Genomic DNA, 22,787 nt, shown 5'->3' with positions numbered 1-22,787 from the left:
CTGCCGCTTCCGTGAAAACCTTTCAGAACAAAAATCAAAGAGACAAAAACAAAAAACAAAACAAAAACTGAGTACTATAAATTGCACTACACTGACGCGTCTGTCACAATCGTGGACCTGACGAATTTGGGAATTTTGTAATTTCACGTAATGTAATAAAAAAAATAGAATAAATACTGGCCGTTTAAGAATGACAAAAAAATATGAGTGTTTTGAATCAATTTCTTTTGAAACATTATCATGGAGAGACCAAAATACACTACTGCTGGTATTTACGATATTTCGAGGCAATCAGTGAAGGCGGCATGGATACATCTGAATCATATTTGTTGTTGTCAGTGAGCTGCATCCCATCCAAAGCTACAAGTGGATTGTAGTTAGCTAGCATATTTTTTGTATCGTCTGTATAAATATAAGGGTTTTAAACATGAAGAGACCCCCGAGTTCAAGTTATTAACGTTGAACTAACGGCAGTTGAAACGCTAACTACTGCTACTCTCCTGGTGATTGCACATGTAACGCTGGACACTTTTCAAGGTAATGTCAGTGCATGTTTTAATTTTCCTCGGTGACCTTGACATCCTCAGCAAAATACTTTTTCAAAGAATATTTCTGCTGTACTTTAAAAGTGTTCGAGTATGTAGCCATGGTATCGGTTGTTTTAGGCCTCAGCCATGCCTCGGTCCAGAGTTGGGCTGTGAACCCGCCAAAACGTTACTTCGACCCTGTGACGTGTAGGCGAGGTAGCCGTAACTGGGGCTATACCAGACTTTACCCTCTTGTGTGAAAGGTAAAATAACGTTAGTCTATAGTTACAGCAAATTAATAGGTATGCTGCACGTCCTGTAAAAGTTGTATCTACTGCATTTAGGTTAACACTATTAATTAAGTCAGCCTGTTGATTAAACTGCGTTGTATGGTGGATATGCATGTGTTGCACAGGTGATTACAACTATGTAACTAGCTAGCTGTGCTGTGCTTACAACCAACATTTATGCTTACATATCCCCCTGAAATGAAACACCACGACCAGTAGTTAGCCATGCTGTATGTTAATCAGCAGTAAGCGTGCTGTAGGTGTTGTGGATTTACGTTACAGTAACTTCAGTCAGCGTCAGGCATTTTCCCGGTAAAACCAAGTGCGTGTAAAGAGAAATTAAGTGGGGCGAAACTCTGCTCTTAATAGCTTACAATTTTGTGATAGTTTGCAATCATACCACAACCACACCTATGTTTACCAGCCAGGCTCACATGCTAGCTGCATCTTGTTCCCCTAGCTTGCTTCGACCCAGGTTTATATCACCACACCTGAAATTTCCAATCCAGCTCTCCTCTCACTCACACTACACTTAAATGTGTTTCTTCCTTTAGGGTTGGGTTACAGACATGCACCCACCATCTCGACAGGACTATGTATCTATAAGCTTTGCTGGACAAGGAAGTGGAAGTTACAATAACAGTAAGCAGTGGAGGAGGCAGTCCTGCTGGAGGGTAAGTGGGTTGCATCAATGAGCTGCACATAAAGGGATTTCCTTTTCTCCTGTCATCTTTACAGACCTCTGGTTACCCCCCTCCCCCACTAAAACCTGATAAGGACAACACTATTGTGTCCCACTCTTCCCATTGCTGGCTTTAGTTACTGATGCTGGCCAATATATCTGTGTAAAAAGATATTGTGGATCTGAAGAACGCATGACCTCCTTCTTTTCTGTTTCTTGATGTAGAGTTGGGTTTTAGAATGACATATTCAGTTTACAATCAACTCTTAACAATTCACACAAAAGCTCTCCAATTGTCCTTGTTGAGGCATTCATTCATTCGTTCAAGTTCATGCTTATTTGTCATTCCATCTACTAAACATATAGTTAAAATGAGATATCACATATTTGAGATATTCCTTTGATCCTTTGAATAAAAACTTTTAAGAAGTGGGAAGTTACCTCTTGTCCATTGTGGTCAACTTTTATTGGCCAAGAGTTGCCATTTTTTATACTTGCAGCAACACAACAATGTTGGGCTTGTTCTAAAAAATTAGTGAAATTAGGTTGCTAATAGTGCACTTAGCAACCTATTTTGCATATTATATTATATATATACTATATGATTCTGGAATTATTGTTTACTAATATGTACAAAATATATGTACTAATTTAACAGCCAAGTAATGATGTGGAATGATGGTACTACAAAAAAGTAACAAAGCCTCAGGTCAGGTGTGAATGGGGAGCCTGAGCTACAATATCAGCATGGCAATTTGACTCTTCATAATGTGGTAACATTACCTCTGAATTTATGTTATCAGGCTTAGGAGGACTTGAACAGTGTTGTTGGTGATGTGAGAATGATCTCATCATATTCAAATAGCATAAGGCATTACTTTTAAAAAAAATAAATAAGCTGCCCTTACTGGAGGTGTTCTGGGAATGTATACCATTATTATTACTATTTATCAGACCAAAAGCTTGTAATGTAATTAACATGAGTAACAATTTGGTTTGTAATAATCCAGTCCCAATATATAGTGTGGGACAGAGCATAATATTTAACTGTGACTGGCTTAATTTGAGTAAGGTCTGTTGTTAGAAAGCTCATAGTAAGTTCTTAGCTGTGCCACACCTCACTTAAATAGTAGTCAAGTTAAATCAGTTTATTTATAGATCACATTTAAAAACTTGAAAGGCACTCAGAGGGCACAGCCCTCCGCCCAAGCTAATATCAAGAAACATACACCTGACCAGAAGAAATTCAAATTCATAGTGAATGATCCAGATCTGCCCCCAAATTGAATGGATTCTTCCCTGGCCCATGCTGCATCCCTCCACCAAGTTCGGTGCATATCTGATCAGTTTGTTCTAAGTAATCCTGATGACAAATAAAGAAAAACAAATCAAAACTTGTGAAAACATAACCTCCTTGGTGGAGGTCACAAAAAAAATTGACCAAGCTGCTTTACACAGAGATGAAATGAGATTATTTGATTGATGGTTACAATCAATCACAACAGCACAGCAGCTCTACATTTATTGTTCTGTTCAAAAATTTTAGCTGCACAAAACCAAAATATTAATTCAGTTTCAGGGATGAGACCCTTCAGTCAAATTGCTTGTTTGGTCCAGAAAGAGCACATAAATTCCGCAGGAACTGCGTATAAACTGGCATTATTTTCTATCTCCCTCTCTTCTATGTGCGTAAAGAAATGGAAGCAGCTGTCCAGGCTGCAGCGGAGCCTCATCCTCTTTATCCTTGTCCTTCTGTTTATTTGTGGATTTGCTGCCTATCCTACTGTTACTGAACACCTCAGAGGTAGGGCTTTTTATACATTAAACATCTCCCTTGGGTGGCTTACGTCTGAGATGTTGGCATGCTGTCAGGGCCTCCTAAACGCTTGAGTTGTTGAATGCCAACAGAATAATTAGTGTTTTATCTTGTTTAAAAGTTCAGTTAAGACAAGTCAGCATATAGTTGTATGCAAAAGTGTGGGCACTCTTTGGCAAATGACATTGTTTGTTGTTTGAAGTGAAAAGATGTAAATCCAACCCCTGCAGCAAACAGACATTAACAAAGGAAAATTTCTTCAGTGGTTAATGCACTGTTATTTTTCATTTTATGAACTTAAAAAATAAAAGGAAATGAACAGTAATTTTGTTGCATGTGCAAAAATTTTGGCACCCTTCTACTTGTAGGCCTTAATGAACTCAGAGTTTGAATTTGCCTATTTTCAGTTCAAAAATCAACAAAATATGGAATTTGACGAGGAATGCCCAAAGTTTTGCATACAACTGTTTAGATAATTCATCAGTTTGATGGGTTCCCTTTGAGGTTCTAATCGTGACCTTCAGTAATAGTTTCATAGTAAGTCTTTTTGTATGTTTGTTGAGGCCTTACAGATGGAGAGCAAGACACAGACACTAATAGTGTCCTGAAGCCTGTCATCCCTCAGATGATGCCCGAGCCTGTCAAACACGGCCATCCAGCACTGCCAGAACAACCTTCCAAGGTTTTTATATGCCTGCTTCTGCTCTCTGAAGATTTCTAAAGGGACTGATGTACTTAAAGTTTTTGGAGTGTGAAAGACTTTCCTTTCTGTTTTTACATTCAGTGTTAATGTTGATTGAGATAGGATGTTGAGTATCACAGTCAGCCTATCAGGTGACCATGCCAGCGCAGAAAGTACAAAATTTGAAGTGATGTCTATATTAGTAAAAAAAATCTATTTTGAAGATATTCAAGTTGGTATTAAAATGTGTTAAGGTTGGAGTTGAGCTAAGATCAGGGTAAGCATTTACACATACCAAGCACTTTATTAGGAACACAATACTAATACAGTGTAGGGCCTCCCGTTGCTCTCAAAACAGCCTGAGTTCTTCGTGGCCTGGATTCCACAGGATGTTGGAAAAATTCCTTTGAAATTCTGGTTCTGCAAGATTTTCTGCATTGCACTGCTGCCACGTGATTGACTGATTGGACAATTGCATGAATTAGCCGGTGTACAGGTGTTTTGAGTGAGTGTATATTACAGGGACAGTAATACAGTTTATAGGTATACAGCAACACTAGACTACTAATGTTAAGTGTTAATCTTTCCGAGTTGACTTCTCCTGCACTTATGAATACACACCCTGGTATTTATCATATTTCGATAGTGGATTCCTCAGATACTCTGTCAGTAAACAAATGCATAGCATATTTCTTGTTGAAATCACATGGGAAATGTGTGAGGAGACTGTTTTTCCATTTCAATATGTGACATCTAAACAACTATGGCAAGTTCATCAAATTTTAAATTCAAGTACTGTATATTCATTTTACATTCAAAATTTCACCAGCCTCCAACTACCTAAGTTAAGATGATGACTTCATCACAAACGAACATACAGATCTAAGGCTGCCTGCTTGCTTGCCTGCTACAGTACTTGAATGATACCTATTAGTTATTTTAAACCTAATCACCACCCTGAATAGATTCCTTAACAATAGGAAGATGCAGTGCAACTATTGGAGCAATTTATGTCTAAAACTGAGCCGGTTTCACTTTTGAAGTAACACACCTACAATAATATGAAAAGGTCACTACTGTCAGTACTAGGCAAGTAGTGGATGCCTACTGGAAGATGTACTGTGTATCTTACAGTATGGACATATATGCTGATAAACTGTTGAACAAACACCTGTCAACCAATCAGAAACAAGAATTTTTCATGTCTGTGGTGTAATTTAGAGGTTTTCCTATCCCAAATTTTTATGGGATGACCTAAAAAATTAATGTTATCCTGACATAAATTAATTCAGAGTACAATTAGTCTGTCATACTAGTAAGTCATTTACAAACCAAAGTAAAGGGGTTTCACTGATAATATATCCTTTGAAGGAGACATACAGCTTTTTGAAATAGACATATTAGGAATGCGCCTATAACATTCACCTATAATATGGATCAATATGCTTTTCTCTCTTTATAACTTGCTTACATGAAGTTAAGATTTAAATGGTAAACTAAGTTTCTTGTTTATGTCGCCATTTGCCATAGCGGAAATTATCCAATAAGAGAGGACCGCCCATCCTTCAGAATCGTCTTCAGAGGAAAGGAAACACTTCAGATATAGCCGTCAAGGACAAGGCAGCTGACAGTAAGAAAGAAGGGGAGGAGGAGGGAGTCATCAGGTGAGACATGGGAATGTAATCACAACCAAAGTTAGTTTTGTCTATGTATTTGTATTATTTATTTCTTAATCCATTGGTGACTTTCAGCTGGCGAGGGGCGGTGATCGACACTGACCAGGCCACAGAGGGCACCAAGGATGGGGAAAAGGAGGATTTACCTGCCAACCAAGAAGCCAAATTATCAAAAAACTCAGGTATCTGCTGTTTTATTTACAACTTTCTGTTTTCATTATGAATTAGCATTTATAATTTAGCACTTTTAACAGAATAAAAACAAATGCATCACAATTTTTAAGAGACTTGACTATGTTTGAGTCTGACCATGAAATCTAATATCCACTTTAGAGTATAACATTTTCATCCCCTGAAATCAGTCATTTGTTTCTGAATCACTCTGTAGACTTAAATGGGATAATAAGCTGGCTTCTTGTGTGTATTATGTGTTCCTGAAGCTAGCTGGCTGGAGGCGGTGCGGGAAGCTTTCAGACATGCATGGAAGGGTTATAAAGATTTTGCTTGGGGCCATGATGAGCTCAGACCCATCTCCAAGACCTACAGCGAGTGGTTTGGCCTGGGTTTGACGCTTATAGATGCCCTGGATACCATGTGGATCCTGGGGCTTAGAGAAGGTATGCTGTGCCTTGAACACTAAAAATTTAACTTTTGAGAATCAAATACATACAAATCATAAACCAATTCTCAATCGGGGTTCAATATATTCAGGATGTTCCTAGCACTGGGTTCCTCGACGACAGAGCTGAATACACTACTCCTGTGTCATGCTCTTGCCTCATCACAGCTCCAAAGTTAAATCAGAAATAATATATTTAGTAATTTATGGCTGATGTAACGATTATGATGAGAATGAAAACAAAAGAGATGCAACTATTTTTCATGTTAAGCTTAGTTTTAATGTAATATCTTAAACTGGTTAAATTTATAAAATAATTTTTCAGAATATATTGGTTAATTAATAAATCATTCTGTGTTTATTAAAATGATTTAATCTTGTGTTGCAGAATTTGAAGAAGCAAAGGCGTGGGTGGCCACAGAGCTCACATTCAACAAGAATGTAGATGTCAACCTGTTTGAGAGCACCATCCGCATCCTGGGAGGCCTGCTGAGTACCTACCATCTGACTGGAGACACCCTGTTTCTAGACAAAGCTGTGAGCCAACACACGTGCTCTCATTTTAAAATCTTTATGGCCACATAAAAAAGAAATGATACAAGCATGTTTTAAACACACTGAAGAATGCAGATAACGGCACCTTCTCTATGCACTTAAACTGCCCATAACTTTGCAGACAGGGCTGTGCCTTTTTAAAAAAAACTTAAGCCTTTGTTTCGTGCATCCCTGTCATCTCAGACTCCTTTCCACCAGTCAGTAGATGTTACCCAGACTGTCAAATAGAAACAAATAGTCAACATTCAAATCAAAGCTGTGATACAAAAAGGGCTGCTAGTTAAAGTTTAGTAAGGAGCAACTCCTTTAAACTCTACACAGATATAGACATGTAAGCGTCTGAAGTGCTTCTAGCAGTTTCTGATCCTCCTGGCTACTCGAATAAATGTACACATTTTTTTATCCATTATATACATATACAAGATCCATTCATTTTAAAGATTGTATTACATTTACAAAAATCTTTGTGTCATTGCCAAGCACCTGTAGTATTTAAACCTCAACTGTGGTGGTTAAACCCAGTTGCTTCCTGTTCCAGCTACAAAAAACCTGCAGTTTCTTACTTTGCTGAAGTGGATAAAAGTGTTGTAAAAGAAATTTTCCATTGGCCTTTCACTCATTTCACACTCTAACATTGACAGAATCTCTGAAAAAGCGTACTAGAACTAATCCCCTGTTGTGCTTTCATGGCATTATAACATATATAGTTGGACTGGGAAGCATACAGTGTAAAATTTAATGTGGAGAGTTCAGCAGTCTGGGTAATGGTCTAATTTGTTTACTGAAATTTTGACAGTGTCTAAAAATGAATGTTATTTTCATTTTCATTATGCTATTATTTTCATTATCAAGTAATCTGCCGCTTATTATCTTGATACATGTGACTTCTTCAGATAGTTTGTTATGTCCAGTCAGAAACCCCAAGATGTTAGTCAAATTACTATCACATAAGACAAAGAAACAGAAAATCTTCATATTTTTTTTAATGCAAATGATTTAACACTCATTGAAAATTTTTATTTGAAATTGTTGCAGCTTAACTTTCTGTTGATTGACCAATAGATTAAGATCAGTTGTTTAATGGTCTCAGTTGTAGAAATGCTACATTTAGCACCTTTGAAAATAAAAGCCTAGTAATGCCAAACCAACATCAGTGTTCCCTCTAATCATACATGACATCACATGACATTTGCATGTGAAATGGGATGTAAACTACAAAACAAAGGGTTCAACTGCCACTGACACAAGAAAAAAACAGTACAGGTTCTGTGGCAAACAGCCAATTGGCTGACTGCACACAGCGAAGCTGCACATCACCCACAATATTTTAAAGTCAGTTGTGGTTGACACTGTCACTTCTGGTTTTCAGTGCCGTTCACCTGCAAATGTCTGCATGTAATCTGCGTTCTTCCTCTATAGAAAGACATCGGCTCCAGGCTGATGCCAGCCTTCAACACCCCGTCCAAGATACCCTACTCTGATGTGAACATCGGGAAAGGTACAGCACACCCCCCTCGCTGGACCTCAGACAGCACTGTAGCTGAGGTTACAAGCATCCAGTTGGAGTTCAGAGAGCTCAGCCGCCTCACCCAGGAACCACACTATGAGGTGACCAACTGACCAAGAGATACAACCATGCTGATTCAGGGTCTGCCCAGCAAGGTTTAAGATTGACACTGGCTCAACTTTCCATCTGTGCTATTGCCGACACAACTTGAAGTTGTTATGCTTTTGTTAACATAACATTGTGGCACTTCTAAACAGCACTGACAGATACCACTTCTGATCTGCAGGTGTTGTATTAAAACCACTATCCGGTATGAACTTGGCAGTTCCTGAAGATTATTATTACTCAAATTCCTCAAGTAATTGTTTCAGCCCTGCATTAAGCTGAACACAAAACTGAGGCTGATGAATTACAGCTTAAGGTGATAAATTCCCAATGAGCCAACTTTGTCTGCCTGTTTTTGCTTCCTTTGTGGTAAGGATCTAAGAATAGTTAAATTCTCTCTTCAATGTTTTATCTACCTAGTAGTTTTGTTTTCTGGTTTGTCATTAGTGTTACTGCCCAACAGGACTGCTAGCGTGGCTAGCCCTCCACAGAATTGGAGAACTTTGTGCGTTAGCATTTACTAGTTTCGTCTCTTGTGCACTGATTATTTTTGGGTGTGATATCAGCTGCTGCTTTCATTGCCTTGCAGCAGCCATGGTCACCTCTGCCATCGGACTGTGGCTAGCTGTCAACTACAGGCTAATAATTTCATGGGTCAAAAGAGATGGTCCACATTCGAACACAAGAAGTCTTGTTAACATGGTACGTGCCTTAGTCCAAAGAGCCGCAAGAATTCCTCTTAAAGGCAAGTTTTGAGAAGACACAGGAGAAACAATACACTGATTCTGTGCGCAAGGGATTCTCACGCAATGCATTTCAAATGCTAAATGCCCAGTCATCTATAGTCTTGATCACTGGAACAGTCAAAACCAAGTCACCTTCCAGCTTTAATTTGGTTGCAGCAGTGCTCAAAACACAGACATGTCATACACACATGAAACTTGTGGCTCTGTTCTGGTGTGATTACTGCAGCCCAAAATGACTAAATATGCTGCAGCTTTTCTGAAAAATGACTGTATTCTTTGCAAGAAATTGTAGAAATATTTAAAAATTGCAAGTCAGGGGAAATTGTGATGGTTGAAATTAACTCATAAACATAATTATTACATAATTATATTATGTTATTGTTCTAGGCAGAACCAGTAAAATTGATCTTCAGTGAGCATTCCTGTAGTTGCAGACTATGGCCAACCTACATTTTTCCATATTTAAAAAGGGCAGTGATTGAAAAAAATGGCTGCTGTTTGGGAGACTGGTTTTTCTCAGTGTTTCCTGTAATTCACACCAATTCCCTAGTTTCTTCTTTTCAAATTCTAGTTAGGAGCTTCAGCACAAGGGCTTAATATGCACAGAGTTTCACACTCAACCCCCCCAGATCACGCACGCACAGACTGAAAGAGATGAAAGTGAGATAACAAGGACATGATCCCCTCACTGGCATCCCAACCACAAACTAACAGTTGTTTTTGTTGGAGTGTAAAACCCACCTGGAGATATCGCTGCCTGTTGCCAGCCATTCTTAGCTTAGCTTGACCCTTTTCCAGAAATATTACTAGGTTTGGACAAAATTGCGAGCTGATGTAAATAATGCTGGGATTGGTTAAATTTGCGTTAATTGTGGTCTATAAAATGGAACACAGATATTAGAGTGCAGCATAAAAATGAGGGTGTGATGAATTATCATCTTCTCAGACAGTTTTTTTCTTCTCTGTAGACAGTAAGCAGCGGTGCCATAGATGGTACACTTACCAATAATTACTCCTCTAATGCGAAAGAGAGTCCAGCCTGGCTTTTTTTAATAGGAAATACTATTGTTGCTCAAAGCACCTGGTTTTGACCATTTGCAAAAAAAACAACAACATATGCACTAAGATAGCAACATATAAGCAAGTCACAATTTAAAGAAAAATCCATCATAAAGTGTCTTACTAAGGTGTTGGACCACCACAAGTCACTGGAACTCTACTGGAGGGATGGAACTCCATTATTCCAAAAGATATTCCCTCATTTGGTGTTTTGATGATGGTGGTGGAGAGCGCTGTCTAACCCGTCAGTCCAATTTCTCCCATAGGTGTTCAGTTGGGTTGAGATCTGGTGACTTTGAAGGGCTGGCATATGATTCGCATCATTTTTATACTCATCAAACCATTCACTGACCTCTTGTGCCCTATGGATGTCATTGTCATTCTGTTTCTCCACTCATTTTTCCTTCAATTTGTCACCTGTCTGTATTTCTTCTCTCCATCACCTTTATTCAAGACTGTTTGTTTGTTGTTTTTTTGGGTCATACTATGCAGCAGGGCTTCCCTCATGAAAGTGTTTAGTGGAGAGGTGTATTATTTTGTGTTGACCAAATAAGTTTTGAACAAATGTGCACTGAATCACAGTTTAGTAAATGTCAGGTGTTCATTCCTATAGTGTTGACACCTATTAAATATTTCAGAGACAGAGGAATTTTTTTTATTTGTAAGTGTTTAAGGAGATTTCTGAATCTATATTGAAGAAAGATCATTTGTTAAATCTATTGGCGGGGTTGGCCGCGTGTAACATTTAGAATTCCTTTTCTTGTAATTTGGGATTTTTTTTTTGACAAATTACTTTGCATCACTAGATGAATGTCACAAAACTACCCACAGTTTAACTCATTTGACCTCTGGCCTTGATTTTCCAGGCTGCAGTGGCTGAGGTTATGAATCAGGTCCACAAGCTTGATGGCAAGCTGGATGGTCTTGTGCCCATGTTCATCAATACAAACAGCGGACAGTTCACCCATCAAGGCATCTACACACTGGGAGCCCGAGCAGACAGCTACTATGAATACCTGCTGAAGCAGTGGATCCAGGGAGGCAAGAAGGAGAACCAGTAAGTCGGGCTACACATACCTACTATTAACTTCACATGAATGAATGTGACAATATGAAATTTTATACCTAAAGGACCATACCATACCATAGTTTTAATAGTGTTAAAATGGAGGACTGACCTGTGAATCCTTCTGGTGGTGGAATCCAAGTGCTGAAGTGAAGGTCGGACGACAGAGTTTCACCATATAGCTGTCAAATAGCATTGCATTTAGCTGTAATGTATTGGAAAGCAACGGGGAATAAAGCTAATTTTCAGATCTGAATGTTGTAAAAACTTAAATTTGAGTCATAAATTTGACAGTTATATTGAATGTTCTATGTAGAGCCCCCTCGATACTGGATTTTTGTACTATACCGATTTAGTAGAAAAAAAATTCTGATATTGATATATTGGCCAATATTATATATGTGTGTGTGTGTGTGTGTGTGTGTGTGTGTGTATACATATAGTATATATGCTACTGTGCTGCAGACAGTGCTGAGAGTATTTTTTTATATCGGTGCATATCAGACAACATATACACCAATACCAATACATATGTGATAGGCCAATATTGGCTGATAAAATCAGCTGCCCGATATATTGGTCGGGCTCTAGTTCTATGAATTGGTGATTTCAGAGTGGAGGGCACTTTTAGCTACTTGAAAGCACAGCACAGAAACGCACAAGATGTATGCTATCATTGTATGATCAGGACTGGAAGTAAATAAAGTAGTTAAGAAAGTAACTGCAAAGTAGTGATATTTTCACACCATGATGAAGGTAAATTGCACAATCCACAGTGTTTCAGCTCTGTGAATAGGATATTTTAGAACTGCTTTTGGAGCGGTTAGAGGAAAGGCAGTGATGCAGTGAATGAACAACACAGCAATTTCAGTGCTCTCTTGCAGGTGGACAATAAAGTTGACAAAGTTGTTCATTCCTTGTGATCAAGCATGGGTTGCTTCATGAAGCAGAGTCTGTCCAATCTGAACTACTCGTAGGTGGGACAGATAGTTCTGATGCATAACTCCATCATGGAATTAATCCATAGCTAAAAGATTGTTTTGTGCAATCATAATTATTGTGAGTTGTTATTATTATAACAATAGTTAAATATGTGTATGTGTATTTTGGTGGGTAAGGTGCATCACCAGAACATTTTGTTTTTGCAAATTTAAACAATTCTGCATAGTACTTCAAAAGCTAAAATATGGCTGCATGCTTGGTGAAAAATTACTGATAACACCGGATGGTGTAAGCAGATAGTAATAATTTGGCTAAAACATGCAAAACCTCTGGTATGGTCCTTTTTAAAGAAGGAAGTGTATTGTTAGTCTGCTCTCCTCACCTACAGTTAGCCATATTTTTTTTCCCTTCAGTCCTCCGCACTGTCCAACATCTTGTTTCAGTCGTTAAGGTACTGACTGACTTATTCTTCAGGATTAAACCATATGTCATATGCCCCAGAGTGAAGTAAACTGTTAAATCAGGATTATGTACCATGCTGTTATATCTGAAAGAAATACTTGATCTTCTCAGTGTGTCTTCCGTCTCTACCCATCCCACAGGGTATATTTGTTACCTGCTGTGCTCTACAGTTGTTACTTATTAATCTCCCTATTCACTAGCAAAACAGAAGTCAGCTTGACATTAGTGAGGCACCAGTCTGATACAGTGGATTGGTATTGATGCTGATACTGACCTTACTAAATGCATATGGTACCAGCCAGACATGACCTATCTACGGGAAACTCTGAATCGTAAATGTATAGCTTGATAGTTGTTGATTGTGATTGCTGCCTTGTCAAAAGCTTTTAGAAATGTCAGCAGTTGCTGCTCTGTTATTTTTTTGCATAAATGTTATTATTTTTATTTCCTTGTTCAGACACAGGGTTTTAAGCCTTTTTAGTCACAGAGAAAAAAGCTCCGAATAGGGAACACCAAACACTGGCATCTCCTCTGATGTGAGATTTACTTTCATTAGTCATTTTAGGGTGACCTCTGTGAAAGTGTACAGGACTATTTCAGCTGAACATTTGGAGGATTTTTCTCCGGGAAACTTCCATAGAGCTTATTGAAGAGACTTGGAGATTGGGAGAAAAAACCGAGCTGTAAACTGTTTAGGATACATGTTTTTATTGTTAAAGCTATTTGCATACACATTTAACATGTAACATTTAACAGCAGTTTGTTGCATCAGTAAATCACTCTCCCTCCACAGCTAATTGTGTGTGTGTGTGTGTGTGTGTGTGTGTGTGTGTGTGTGTGTGTGTGTGTGTTTTATAGTTAAGGGATGAGTCAAGTCTGAGAAAAATTAGTTAAGTGTTATAACAGCCTGTGTGAGTTTGTGGTATTTGAAAGAAATTAATTAATGTTGCTTTCAACTTGCATCATGGGAAATGTTTAATCCGGTGTTTTTGGAGTTTGACCTATACTAGGGACTAAAAGTCAGAACATCTCGGTCCCACAACATTCATCAAAGTGCAGTTTTAAATCACTGGAATATTCTTTTTACAAGAGCAGTAACAGCCACATGTTCCTTCACACATAGAATGATCCCAATCATTTTCACCCATTGAGCTGTACTGATTTTAATTTGAAAAGAATAAGTGTGCTGAATTTATATAACATAATCGGTAAAAAAAAGAAAAAAACAGAATTTATCCATATAGAACTGCAAGTAATGCTTATTTTCTGTATCCATTAATCTGTTGATTACATTTTCAGTTAATTGTTTTTTTTGTAAAATGCAGACACTAGTGAAAAAAAGCTCACTAGAATTTCACAGAGCCTAAGGTGACATCTTCAGAATACTTGTTTTAATCAGCAACAGCCCCAAACCCAAAGAGATTAGGTTTACGATCATGTAAGAGAAAGAAAAGCAGCAAATCCTCACATTTGTGAAGCTGGAACCAGCAAATGATTGGCATATTGCTTGGAAAATGACAAAAATGGTAAATCCTTTATTACAGTAATTAATTTTATTTCAGTTGACTGATTAAATAAATGCTGTAACGCTAAGTGCATCCCTACCATATATTTATTTAAAATGGACTGGAACAAGAATCCCCTCCAGACACTGCAGCACTCAAGGGTGTAGGCTTAGATTAAGCAGCTTTGAATGTCTGAATTGTATGGTTTTTCTGTCAGTTGTTGGATTTTGGCCTACATTAGTTGGCATGCATATTGGATTCAAATGGGAAGAGGTAATAATTAACTCATTCTTTTGGGAATATGCGTAATGTCCAGGCTTCAGGCACTGAATCATTAATCGTTAATGGAAGAAATAATCTGCTGCATCTTTGTTCCGGAAAAAAAATCTTCAATGTATTACATAGGAAATTGTCATCCTCACTGATAGCATGCAAGTCTCCAAACATTTTTTTACCCTCCCAGCTTAACACCTTGTGGACTGTATCACTCTGTTTGATTAATTTCCTTATTCATTGTGAAACATACAAAGCTGTTTCTGAAATGTCATTCACTCTGTGTGTGTGTGTGTGTGTGTGTGTGTGTGTGTGTGTGTGTGTGTGTGTGTGTGTGTGTGTGTGTTTGTGTTTGTGTGTGTGTTTGTGTTTGTGTGTGTGTGTGTGTGTGTGTGTGTGTGTGGGGGGGATTTTAGGCTATTGGAGGACTATCTGCAGGCAATAGAGGGTGTAAAGAAGAACCTGTTGCAGAAGTCTACTCCTAATGGCCTTACCTTTGTTGGAGAGCTCTCACATGGACAGTTCAGCCCTAAAATGGTCAGTAATATTCAAAACCATCATCAAGGTTCTCCCGCTGGTCTGTACTCTTTTAACCTTAGCTTTGAACCTTTTGTTACCCTGTCAAATTCAAATTAATTTTAATATCCCCTCCTGTTAACCAAGTTGGTCTGTTCCAGTCTGGGTTAGCGTTGTGGTGTTGAAACATTTGTCCCTACCAAAACTGGCCACAAATGCGGGTAAAAGGGAAACTAGTGTGATGCTCTATGAGGGAGGCTGGCACCAATGTGTAATTTCTTCCCTGGGGTTGCCCGAAACATATGAATCTGTAGCCTGTAAAGCCTGTAAACTGTGTAAAAACCATCAAATCACCATTAATTATTTGATCCAATTACCAATCAAAACAACCACCCTTCATCACTACATAAGCACAGATAACCACAATACCAACAAACAAGTGAAATCAATACCAAAGCAAATAAGTAGTACAAAAAATGAAGACTGAGTGTGTTGTATATGTATAGCCAGGTTATACACACTCACACCACACTCCTACCGCATATACACACCATGCCCAGATTGGTATATTTGAAGCTACAAAAAGCAACAAAGCACATTTGATCCACTCTTATACAGTTATACTACAATCATCGGCAGGAATCAACTGGTGTCAGTTACTTAAATTGGCTTCAGAGGGCCTTGATGGGCACTTGACATTTGAAACAAAAAAATGAACACTTCTGAAAACATGTCATAACTTTGGGGCTTTTGTGTCAGTTTAAAAGTAACTGATAACAATAAAATATGGACAAACCTTTTGAGCTGTGTGTTTGTAATTTAGTTTAAGGGATGATTGCTATTATCAGTTTTGTCATTCATCTAACAGATGAAGCTAAACTGATCAACTGGGAAGCTACAGAGAGGAAACTACACAATATTCAAATGAACTCATCATTCATCTATAAACTAATTGTTCAACTCAGTATAGGGGACTCAAATTTATGCCGTCTGTTGACTCAGGACCATCTAGTGTGTTTCCTGCCGGGCACTCTGGCTCTCGGTGCTCACAATGGTCTGCCTGCTGATCACATGGATCTGGCCAAACAGCTGATGGAGACCTGCTACCAGATGTACATCCAGATGGAGACAGGCCTTAGTCCAGAGATCGTCCACTTCAATATGCACCAGGGCAGCACACGAGACATCGATGTAAAGGTAGATTGTGACAGTATTGCAAGAATGGGTACCACTGACTGTCCGGTCCTAATTATGCAGAAGTGTCCTTTTTAAAAATGTAGAATCTTGTACCTACATACTAATTTTATGTAATTTTGGATAAGGGCATTGCCTAAATGCCAAGGCAAAAAAGTATATGTGACAGAAACGTTTGACTGATAGTTGACATATTTGTCTGAGGTTGTTAAATATTCTACAGTAGAAATGCAGGAAATACACAAAAATGTGACAATAAACAATCCTGCAAAGGTTTAGGAAATTAGTCTAAATTAAGCAGATATGAAAACTCAGATGTGGCTTATAATTTACTGTTTGTGTCTCCTTTGTATTCGCTGTGAAGCTTGCAGACCGACACAACCTTCTACGACCAGAGACGGTGGAGAGTCTTCTTTACCTGTACAGGTTTACCAAAGACCACAAGTACCAGGCCTGGGGTTGGGAGATTCTCCAAAACTTTAACAAGTACACCAAGGTAGGTAAAATGAAGGCTGTCTTCACTGGTCTGTCTTGAGGATCAGTGTCTTAGTTGGGATTCTGTAGGACAAAATCATATTAAATGCAGGTGTGTTATTTAATGCACAGTTGTCTTGATTCCCTCACATGAAAAGGTTCAGTAACATCTGTTGTGATTAAGTTATTTTACAGGGCCAAAGTCAGCATATACACCACGTGGAAAATACATTAAAGAAATTAATTAATGGAAAATTGATGTGGTGATTTGGAAGGAAACTACTTGGTGTAAAAGTGAAAGTAAGTTTAGTTGTTTGACCAAATGTGTAACAATGCTGTTTAAACAAAAAAAAAATTGCATTAATGGCATCACTTCCCATTTCTGTTAACTGTTAAGCAGTCCTGTACACAAATGTTCTTTGGAGTTTTTTACAGAACGGATTTAAGCTACCTATCTTCATTACAAACAGTTAAAGGATAGGCTCACAATTTTTCAAGTCCATCTTAAAACAAGGAATGAACAGATGAACACTGAAACAGTACAAAAGTTCTTAGAGTTTCCATACACAGCGACTCCTTGCTGAGCTGCAGTGGAGAAATACTGACACAAAGAGGGGAATTTGTACCGAAAAGGCAGTAACTGGCTAAGCCTCATATTATCTTCAGATAAACCTTTGAATACTTTTTCCAAAGAACAAGGAATATTGTTGTAAGACAGACTTTTATCCTTTTTTTTCCGTAGTTAGTGGATGTTTTACTATGGATTGAAACCTTTCATACAGCGAGTGACCTACAGTAAAAAAGACTTTCACTGTCATTCTCATGGACTGGAATTTTATACAGTGACATATTCTTTTGTTGTTGAAGTTTAAAAGTTTAGTCACTTCAGTCGCTTTTCTCTGTCTGTGAATGATCAGAAAAGCCATGTTCAGTGTATTTGTCATCTCTTTGCTCAGTTAAATTTTTGGAAATAGTCTGTCCGCAGAGGTCCCATTTTGAAGCTAACTCTGTGTGTGAGGACTAAGAATAGTACTCATAAATTTAATCTAGAACCAGGGTCGGAAATTTCAGAGGTGTTTGTTTTTTTAGTGATGACAGAGAGCGGCACTACTAAAAATTGTCATGTGTTAATACGATATACAGTTAGGTTAATAAGTATTTGGACAGTGACACAGTTTTCATAATTTTACACTACCACAAAAGAACTTGAAACAAAGCCACCAAGATTTGATCATTGACTACAAATGATTTTCATCCAAGTATTAAAAATAATCCTTATATTTATGATTATTTTGGTTTGTCCAATAACTTTTGAGCCTCTGAAATGAAGGATGGTAGTAATCCCTAAACAGTTAATGCGATATTTTTATTCAACCCTTGAAAAAAAGCTGAAACTTTACACTTCAATCACATCTGGATGGCTTTGTTTCCAATCTACTGTGGTGGTGTACACAGGCAAAATTACAAATAAATTGTCACTGTCCAAATACTTATGTACCTATCTGCATATTTTAATAACAGCTGAAACTGGTTGATTACAGACTGACTGCTGTTATGTTATCAGGAAGTTATGTCTAATTAAGTGCATAAAAAGCATGAGAAAAATCTGCACCATTTTACTGTGCTTTGACCTTCTGATTGACATTTCAGTAATAATTTAAAACATTAAAATGGTGAGGCACCAAATTAAAAATAGTATATGCATCTAACAAGGACTCGCTGTGTAGAGTTCTGCTACCCCACCTGAACCCAACAGGTCCAGACAAACTATTTGGTTTTGGGTTGGGTTTCCGACGTTTTGTTGTGTCAAGCTTAGGGTTCAGGGTAGAGTAGGGTAGTCTAATGTAATTGACATTAAAAGACATTTCTCTCTGAATGTGTCAGTTGATTATTCTCCTGAAGTCATGTGTTGCAAGTAGTTGTGCTATGCTCAGTGGGAAGAAGAAAGACCGCTTTCTAGTCTATTACAAAGCATTAGCTTCACTGTAATGGATAAAATAAAATAAACACTATATGCTCATAAAAGGCCAGCAATGCGATAACACTCAAATTTTTACTGCACTGCCCTCTGCTTAAATGTTTATTTTTCCTGTTTTTTAATGGCTCACAGCAGGTCTGGTCCAGTGGGTTATTATTGAAGCAGCCAATCATAGACTTAAATAGGCCCTCTTAAACAAATGGTTTACATAGCTTATCTTGTCAAGGGACTTCAAATTTTAAAAACTGCTTTTCCCCCATATCTTTCCTCACAGATATCCTTCTTTCTTAAAGACTGCGAAAATCATTTAAAGGCAGTTTATTCCAGTCACTTAAACTATGCCTGTGTGCAAGTAAATCGTAATTGGTGGTAAATACTAAATTTTTTCAACCCAAGTGGTAATTGAGGTTCAGGTCAAAAGTAACCCCTTTTACGTTCTAAAATATGGTGATTGGATTGTGTGAATATGCACAAATGCTTGTGTGTTTCAGGTTTCCTCTGGTGGCTACACCTCCATCAATAACGTGCGTGACCCAGACTACCCGAGCCCCCGAGACAAGATGGAGAGCTTCTTCCTGGGAGAGACCCTGAAATATTTGTACCTGCTCCTCTCAGATGACCCCAACCTCATCAGTCTAGACCAGTATGTCTTCAACACTGAAGCTCATCCTCTGCCTATATGGCCTTCCACTGCATGACACACACACATGGGAATTCAAATGGCAAGTATAAACACAACAAAACATCTCAGGGTTGGTCTAACACCAAGATGATAGCTTCGTCTCCTCTGTCTCAGTGAGTGAACTCTGCCAAAAGAACCCTGAACACAGATGGAAAAAGCCTAACTTTCACTGATTGAATTAACTGTTGGCTATGCGCTAATAGTCTTGAAAAACAGACAAGAGCCTGCTTAAATGTCTGGCTTGTTTATTAAATTGGCCAGGCCATTTTTGTTGTGCGAACTTCTGGTAGTGACAGAAGTCCATGTCACTGTTTATGCTGTTTATGCTGGAGAAGCAGAGGGAGGTTTATGTCCTCTTTAAAACCCAGATAGCATCAGCACTGAAGAAAAAACCTGATTGTGACTTGAACTAAAACTGTCTTAATCACATATTGAGGGGAAAAGGAGGAGTGTCAGGTTGGACTGACACAGGTGTTTGAGGGCTGATTCTGATATTTTCAGTTTGAAGCTGCTCATAGCTTATATTTTGCTTACAGTTGTACTTGTTCAGTTTCTAACAAAAATTACCATTTTTTGCCAGAAAAAATCCCCCCAAAACTTTTAAGTCTTAATTTTTTACCCCTGCATTGTATTCTCATTACAGTAGAAAGGTTTCTGAAACAGAATGTAATCCATTGTTACACAAAGCTAGTATCTGGTGGTCTGACCCCAATGCTGGGTGTGAAAGCAGGCTGGTTGTTTTGGTAGCAAAATATTCCCTGACAGTAGCCACCAGCTGTCTGAACTAAAAGCAACCACTACCTACTGCATCTAGTGCCTGACTGTTCTGCTGACATGGGTGTGACTGTTGCAGGGATACGAGGAAAAAGCCGAATCCTCATCACACTGTATATAGTCATGAAGTGGTCTAGCTAGACCTATTCTCAAATGTTGAAGCTAGAACTATTCTCAGATGATGAACCTTCCTGCCAACAGTTTTTGCTGTCCCATGCTGCATTCATGTCATACTGGACATGGGGGGATTTTACAACATGAAAATCCCACTCAGTCACTTCAGGTCAAAGAGAAAACATTGCTTGGAAAGTGCAACTTGATGATAACGGATGTCAATGACCAGTCATGTGCAGTGGAAGAGAGTCTGCTGCTACAAAGGTTTAACAGATAAAAATTTTATTATAAGGCCGGGGCATATGATGGTATATTTTGATATCAATTTGTCATCTTTTTCTCGTCATACTGTTCATCAGTGGTGGGAGCAGCAATCAGATCTTTTGCTTGAGTAACAGTATGGAAGCATTATCAGCTAAATGTATTAAGGTTTAAAATATGTATGGAGAGTATGCCAACCAAATGGAGTTTTTGAAAACTATCAAACCAAAACTTTCCCTAATAGCCTATGAAAAAAACTATAGAGTAATGTCTTTATAAAGTATGTCTTATTGGGCATATTTTAAAGGGTTTATAATTTGTAAATAATGTCTTTTTAAAATAATTTACAAAGTGGTGCCCCCATTTTAATGTTGCAGGTGGTGGAGCTGGGGATTATGTGAAATACCGTTCACAACGCATTGTATTTTTTAAGCTTATCACACCGTAATTTTGCATGTAAAATTTTAATGTGAATAAAGTAGTGAATAAAGTGAAGTAAAGATAAAATCGCATTAAATAAATAGAACAACTCAAGTACCTCAAAATTGTACAATGAGTCACGTACTTGAACTTTCCACCACTACTATTGGCACATTTGGTAGCTTTCATTTATTTCTGGTTGGATTAGGCCGTTGTGGGTAATGTTACAAATCAATAAGCAGGACTGCTTTTGTTTTTGTATCAATATAATGAAGTACCTTGACTTGTCAGGTATTTAATTTGCTGCTGGATTAGCCAAAAACGGACAGCTCTGTTTGGTTATTTTGTTCATAAACTCTCTTATTAGTAAATTATTTGGAAAATCAAGTATCACAATAAATATCAATATCTCAATTTAAAATTACAAACTCATCTACACATTACCCACTCCTTATATAGGATTTCTGATTCGCAACTGCCTTTCTCATTGTAGGACTTGAATTGAAAGTCCTGCATGCTGTTAAAAAAAGTGTCAAACTACTCACAGCCAGTGAAGCTGTGAGCAGTTTCTCCATTTCACTTGCTAGGAATGAATGCACCATGGTGGCAACCAGCCATCTTGAAAGGAAATGACTGGTCTGATAACAGATTGATTGTGTTGGCCACAGGGAGAACACGCGCTCACGGTTTAGCGATAAGCTCCTATCTCTGATGTCCTCAACAAGGAAATGTCAGGTGTGGGGAATAATATGCTTCTGATAAACTCTAACTATCCTACATAAAACTCAAGTCTGGAATGTATGGCTGGCTACAACAAACCATGTTGTTGCTCTAAACCTTCCAGATGTTACTTCTATATGACATGAATGCAGCAGTTGGGACGCAGATGAACTTGGTCTGATTCCAGTTGTTGCCAAGCAGCAGATTTACTTATGAACTGTGAAGCTTTTGTTTTATGAGGACAGCAAAGGGTTCATAGCATCAGTGATTTTGTTTGGTTTTTTTTTTGTTTTTTTTTTTTGGGGGGGGGGGGTGGGCAGCCGCTCTTCTCACTGAATGTCCCATTTCATTCTTGTTTTGTAATTTTCCTTGATAAGGTTTTAGTATTTGTTTTATTTTTAGTGAAAGAAATGAACTGTTAAATTTTACATATAAATTTTAGGATAATACATTCATTTGTAGTGTACATTTGAAGTTGTAATTGTAGCTATATTAATACATTGAGCTCAGATTGTGCATTTTGTTTAGTTTTCGTAGTAGTAGCCGCTGAAGGGCATTTCAGTCATTCCTATAATACCACTAGTTTACATCATAGCTCTACTTGTAGCTGTTGCTTTTAAGAACTTTATGAATTTTAAATGGAGACCAAACTCATTTTGTATATTCTGTGTTTTTCCTATCGTGTGCCTTTAATGTTGCTTCAGACAACATTCAGAAGACAACTGTTAACTGTCTGTAATGTCAATTTCTATCCATTCAAGCTATTTTTAAATGTGCATACTTTTCTGATTTATTACAGTGTACAGTCATTGTGATTACTGAAGGTATGAGTATTTTTACAATAGAACAACGAAATAAGAATGGATATTTTTCCAGCAGTCCCTCAAAGCAATCATTAGGTTTACATAATGCTAATCTCTACCAGTGTGTGTATTTAAACCCAGCCTACAAGGGCTCCGCATGATCCCTCCCTGGATTAATTTCAGCATAATTCCTGAGCCAAAGATATGCTGAAAATACAATCAGCCATGGTTTTTGATTTTGTTTTTAATGATGAAAAGCCATTTCTCCAAAGCCTCATCTTTCAGGAAAAACTAAGAAAGGAGATATTTTCAGTGCTTTTGATAACAATGTCACTGGTG

General features: G+C 37.9%; 1 protein-coding gene across 1 annotated transcript; it reads left to right on the top strand.

Moving 5' to 3' along the window:
- Positions 1–304: 304 nt before the first annotated feature.
- man1b1b (mannosidase, alpha, class 1B, member 1b) lies at positions 305–21,940 on the top strand. The gene is made up of 14 exons (XM_040156185.1): positions 305–537; positions 1,372–1,491; positions 3,195–3,303; positions 3,879–3,997; positions 5,528–5,661; positions 5,749–5,855; positions 6,114–6,290; positions 6,681–6,829; positions 8,267–8,455; positions 11,131–11,321; positions 14,929–15,049; positions 16,031–16,225; positions 16,587–16,718; positions 19,166–21,940. The coding sequence occupies exons 2-14, from the start codon at positions 1,387–1,389 to the stop codon at positions 19,370–19,372; spliced, it is 1,935 nt and encodes a 644-aa protein (XP_040012119.1). The 5' UTR covers positions 305–537; positions 1,372–1,386; the 3' UTR covers positions 19,373–21,940.
- Positions 21,941–22,787: the final 847 nt, after the last annotated feature.

Source organism: Xiphias gladius, chromosome 19 (genome assembly GCF_016859285.1).
Source record: "Xiphias gladius isolate SHS-SW01 ecotype Sanya breed wild chromosome 19, ASM1685928v1, whole genome shotgun sequence".
Classification (NCBI taxonomy): Eukaryota; Metazoa; Chordata; class Actinopteri; order Istiophoriformes; family Xiphiidae; genus Xiphias; species Xiphias gladius.
The sequence above is the reverse complement of the archived record's forward strand: the minus strand, read 5'-3'. Positions and strand labels throughout refer to the sequence as shown.

What these genes read in the sequence shown, in the direction of transcription:
- man1b1b (XM_040156185.1), top strand. Translation starts at nt 1,387, where the DNA reads ATGCACCCACCATCTCGACAGGACTATGTATCTATAAGCTTTGCTGGA. An exon ending in TGTTACTGAACACCTCAGAG is followed by an intron (nt 3,304 to 3,878) that starts GTAGGGCTTTTT and finishes ATGTTTGTTGAG; the next exon opens with GCCTTACAGATGGAGAGCAA. An exon ending in GAGGAGGAGGGAGTCATCAG is followed by an intron (nt 5,662 to 5,748) that starts GTGAGACATGGG and finishes GGTGACTTTCAG; the next exon opens with CTGGCGAGGGGCGGTGATCG.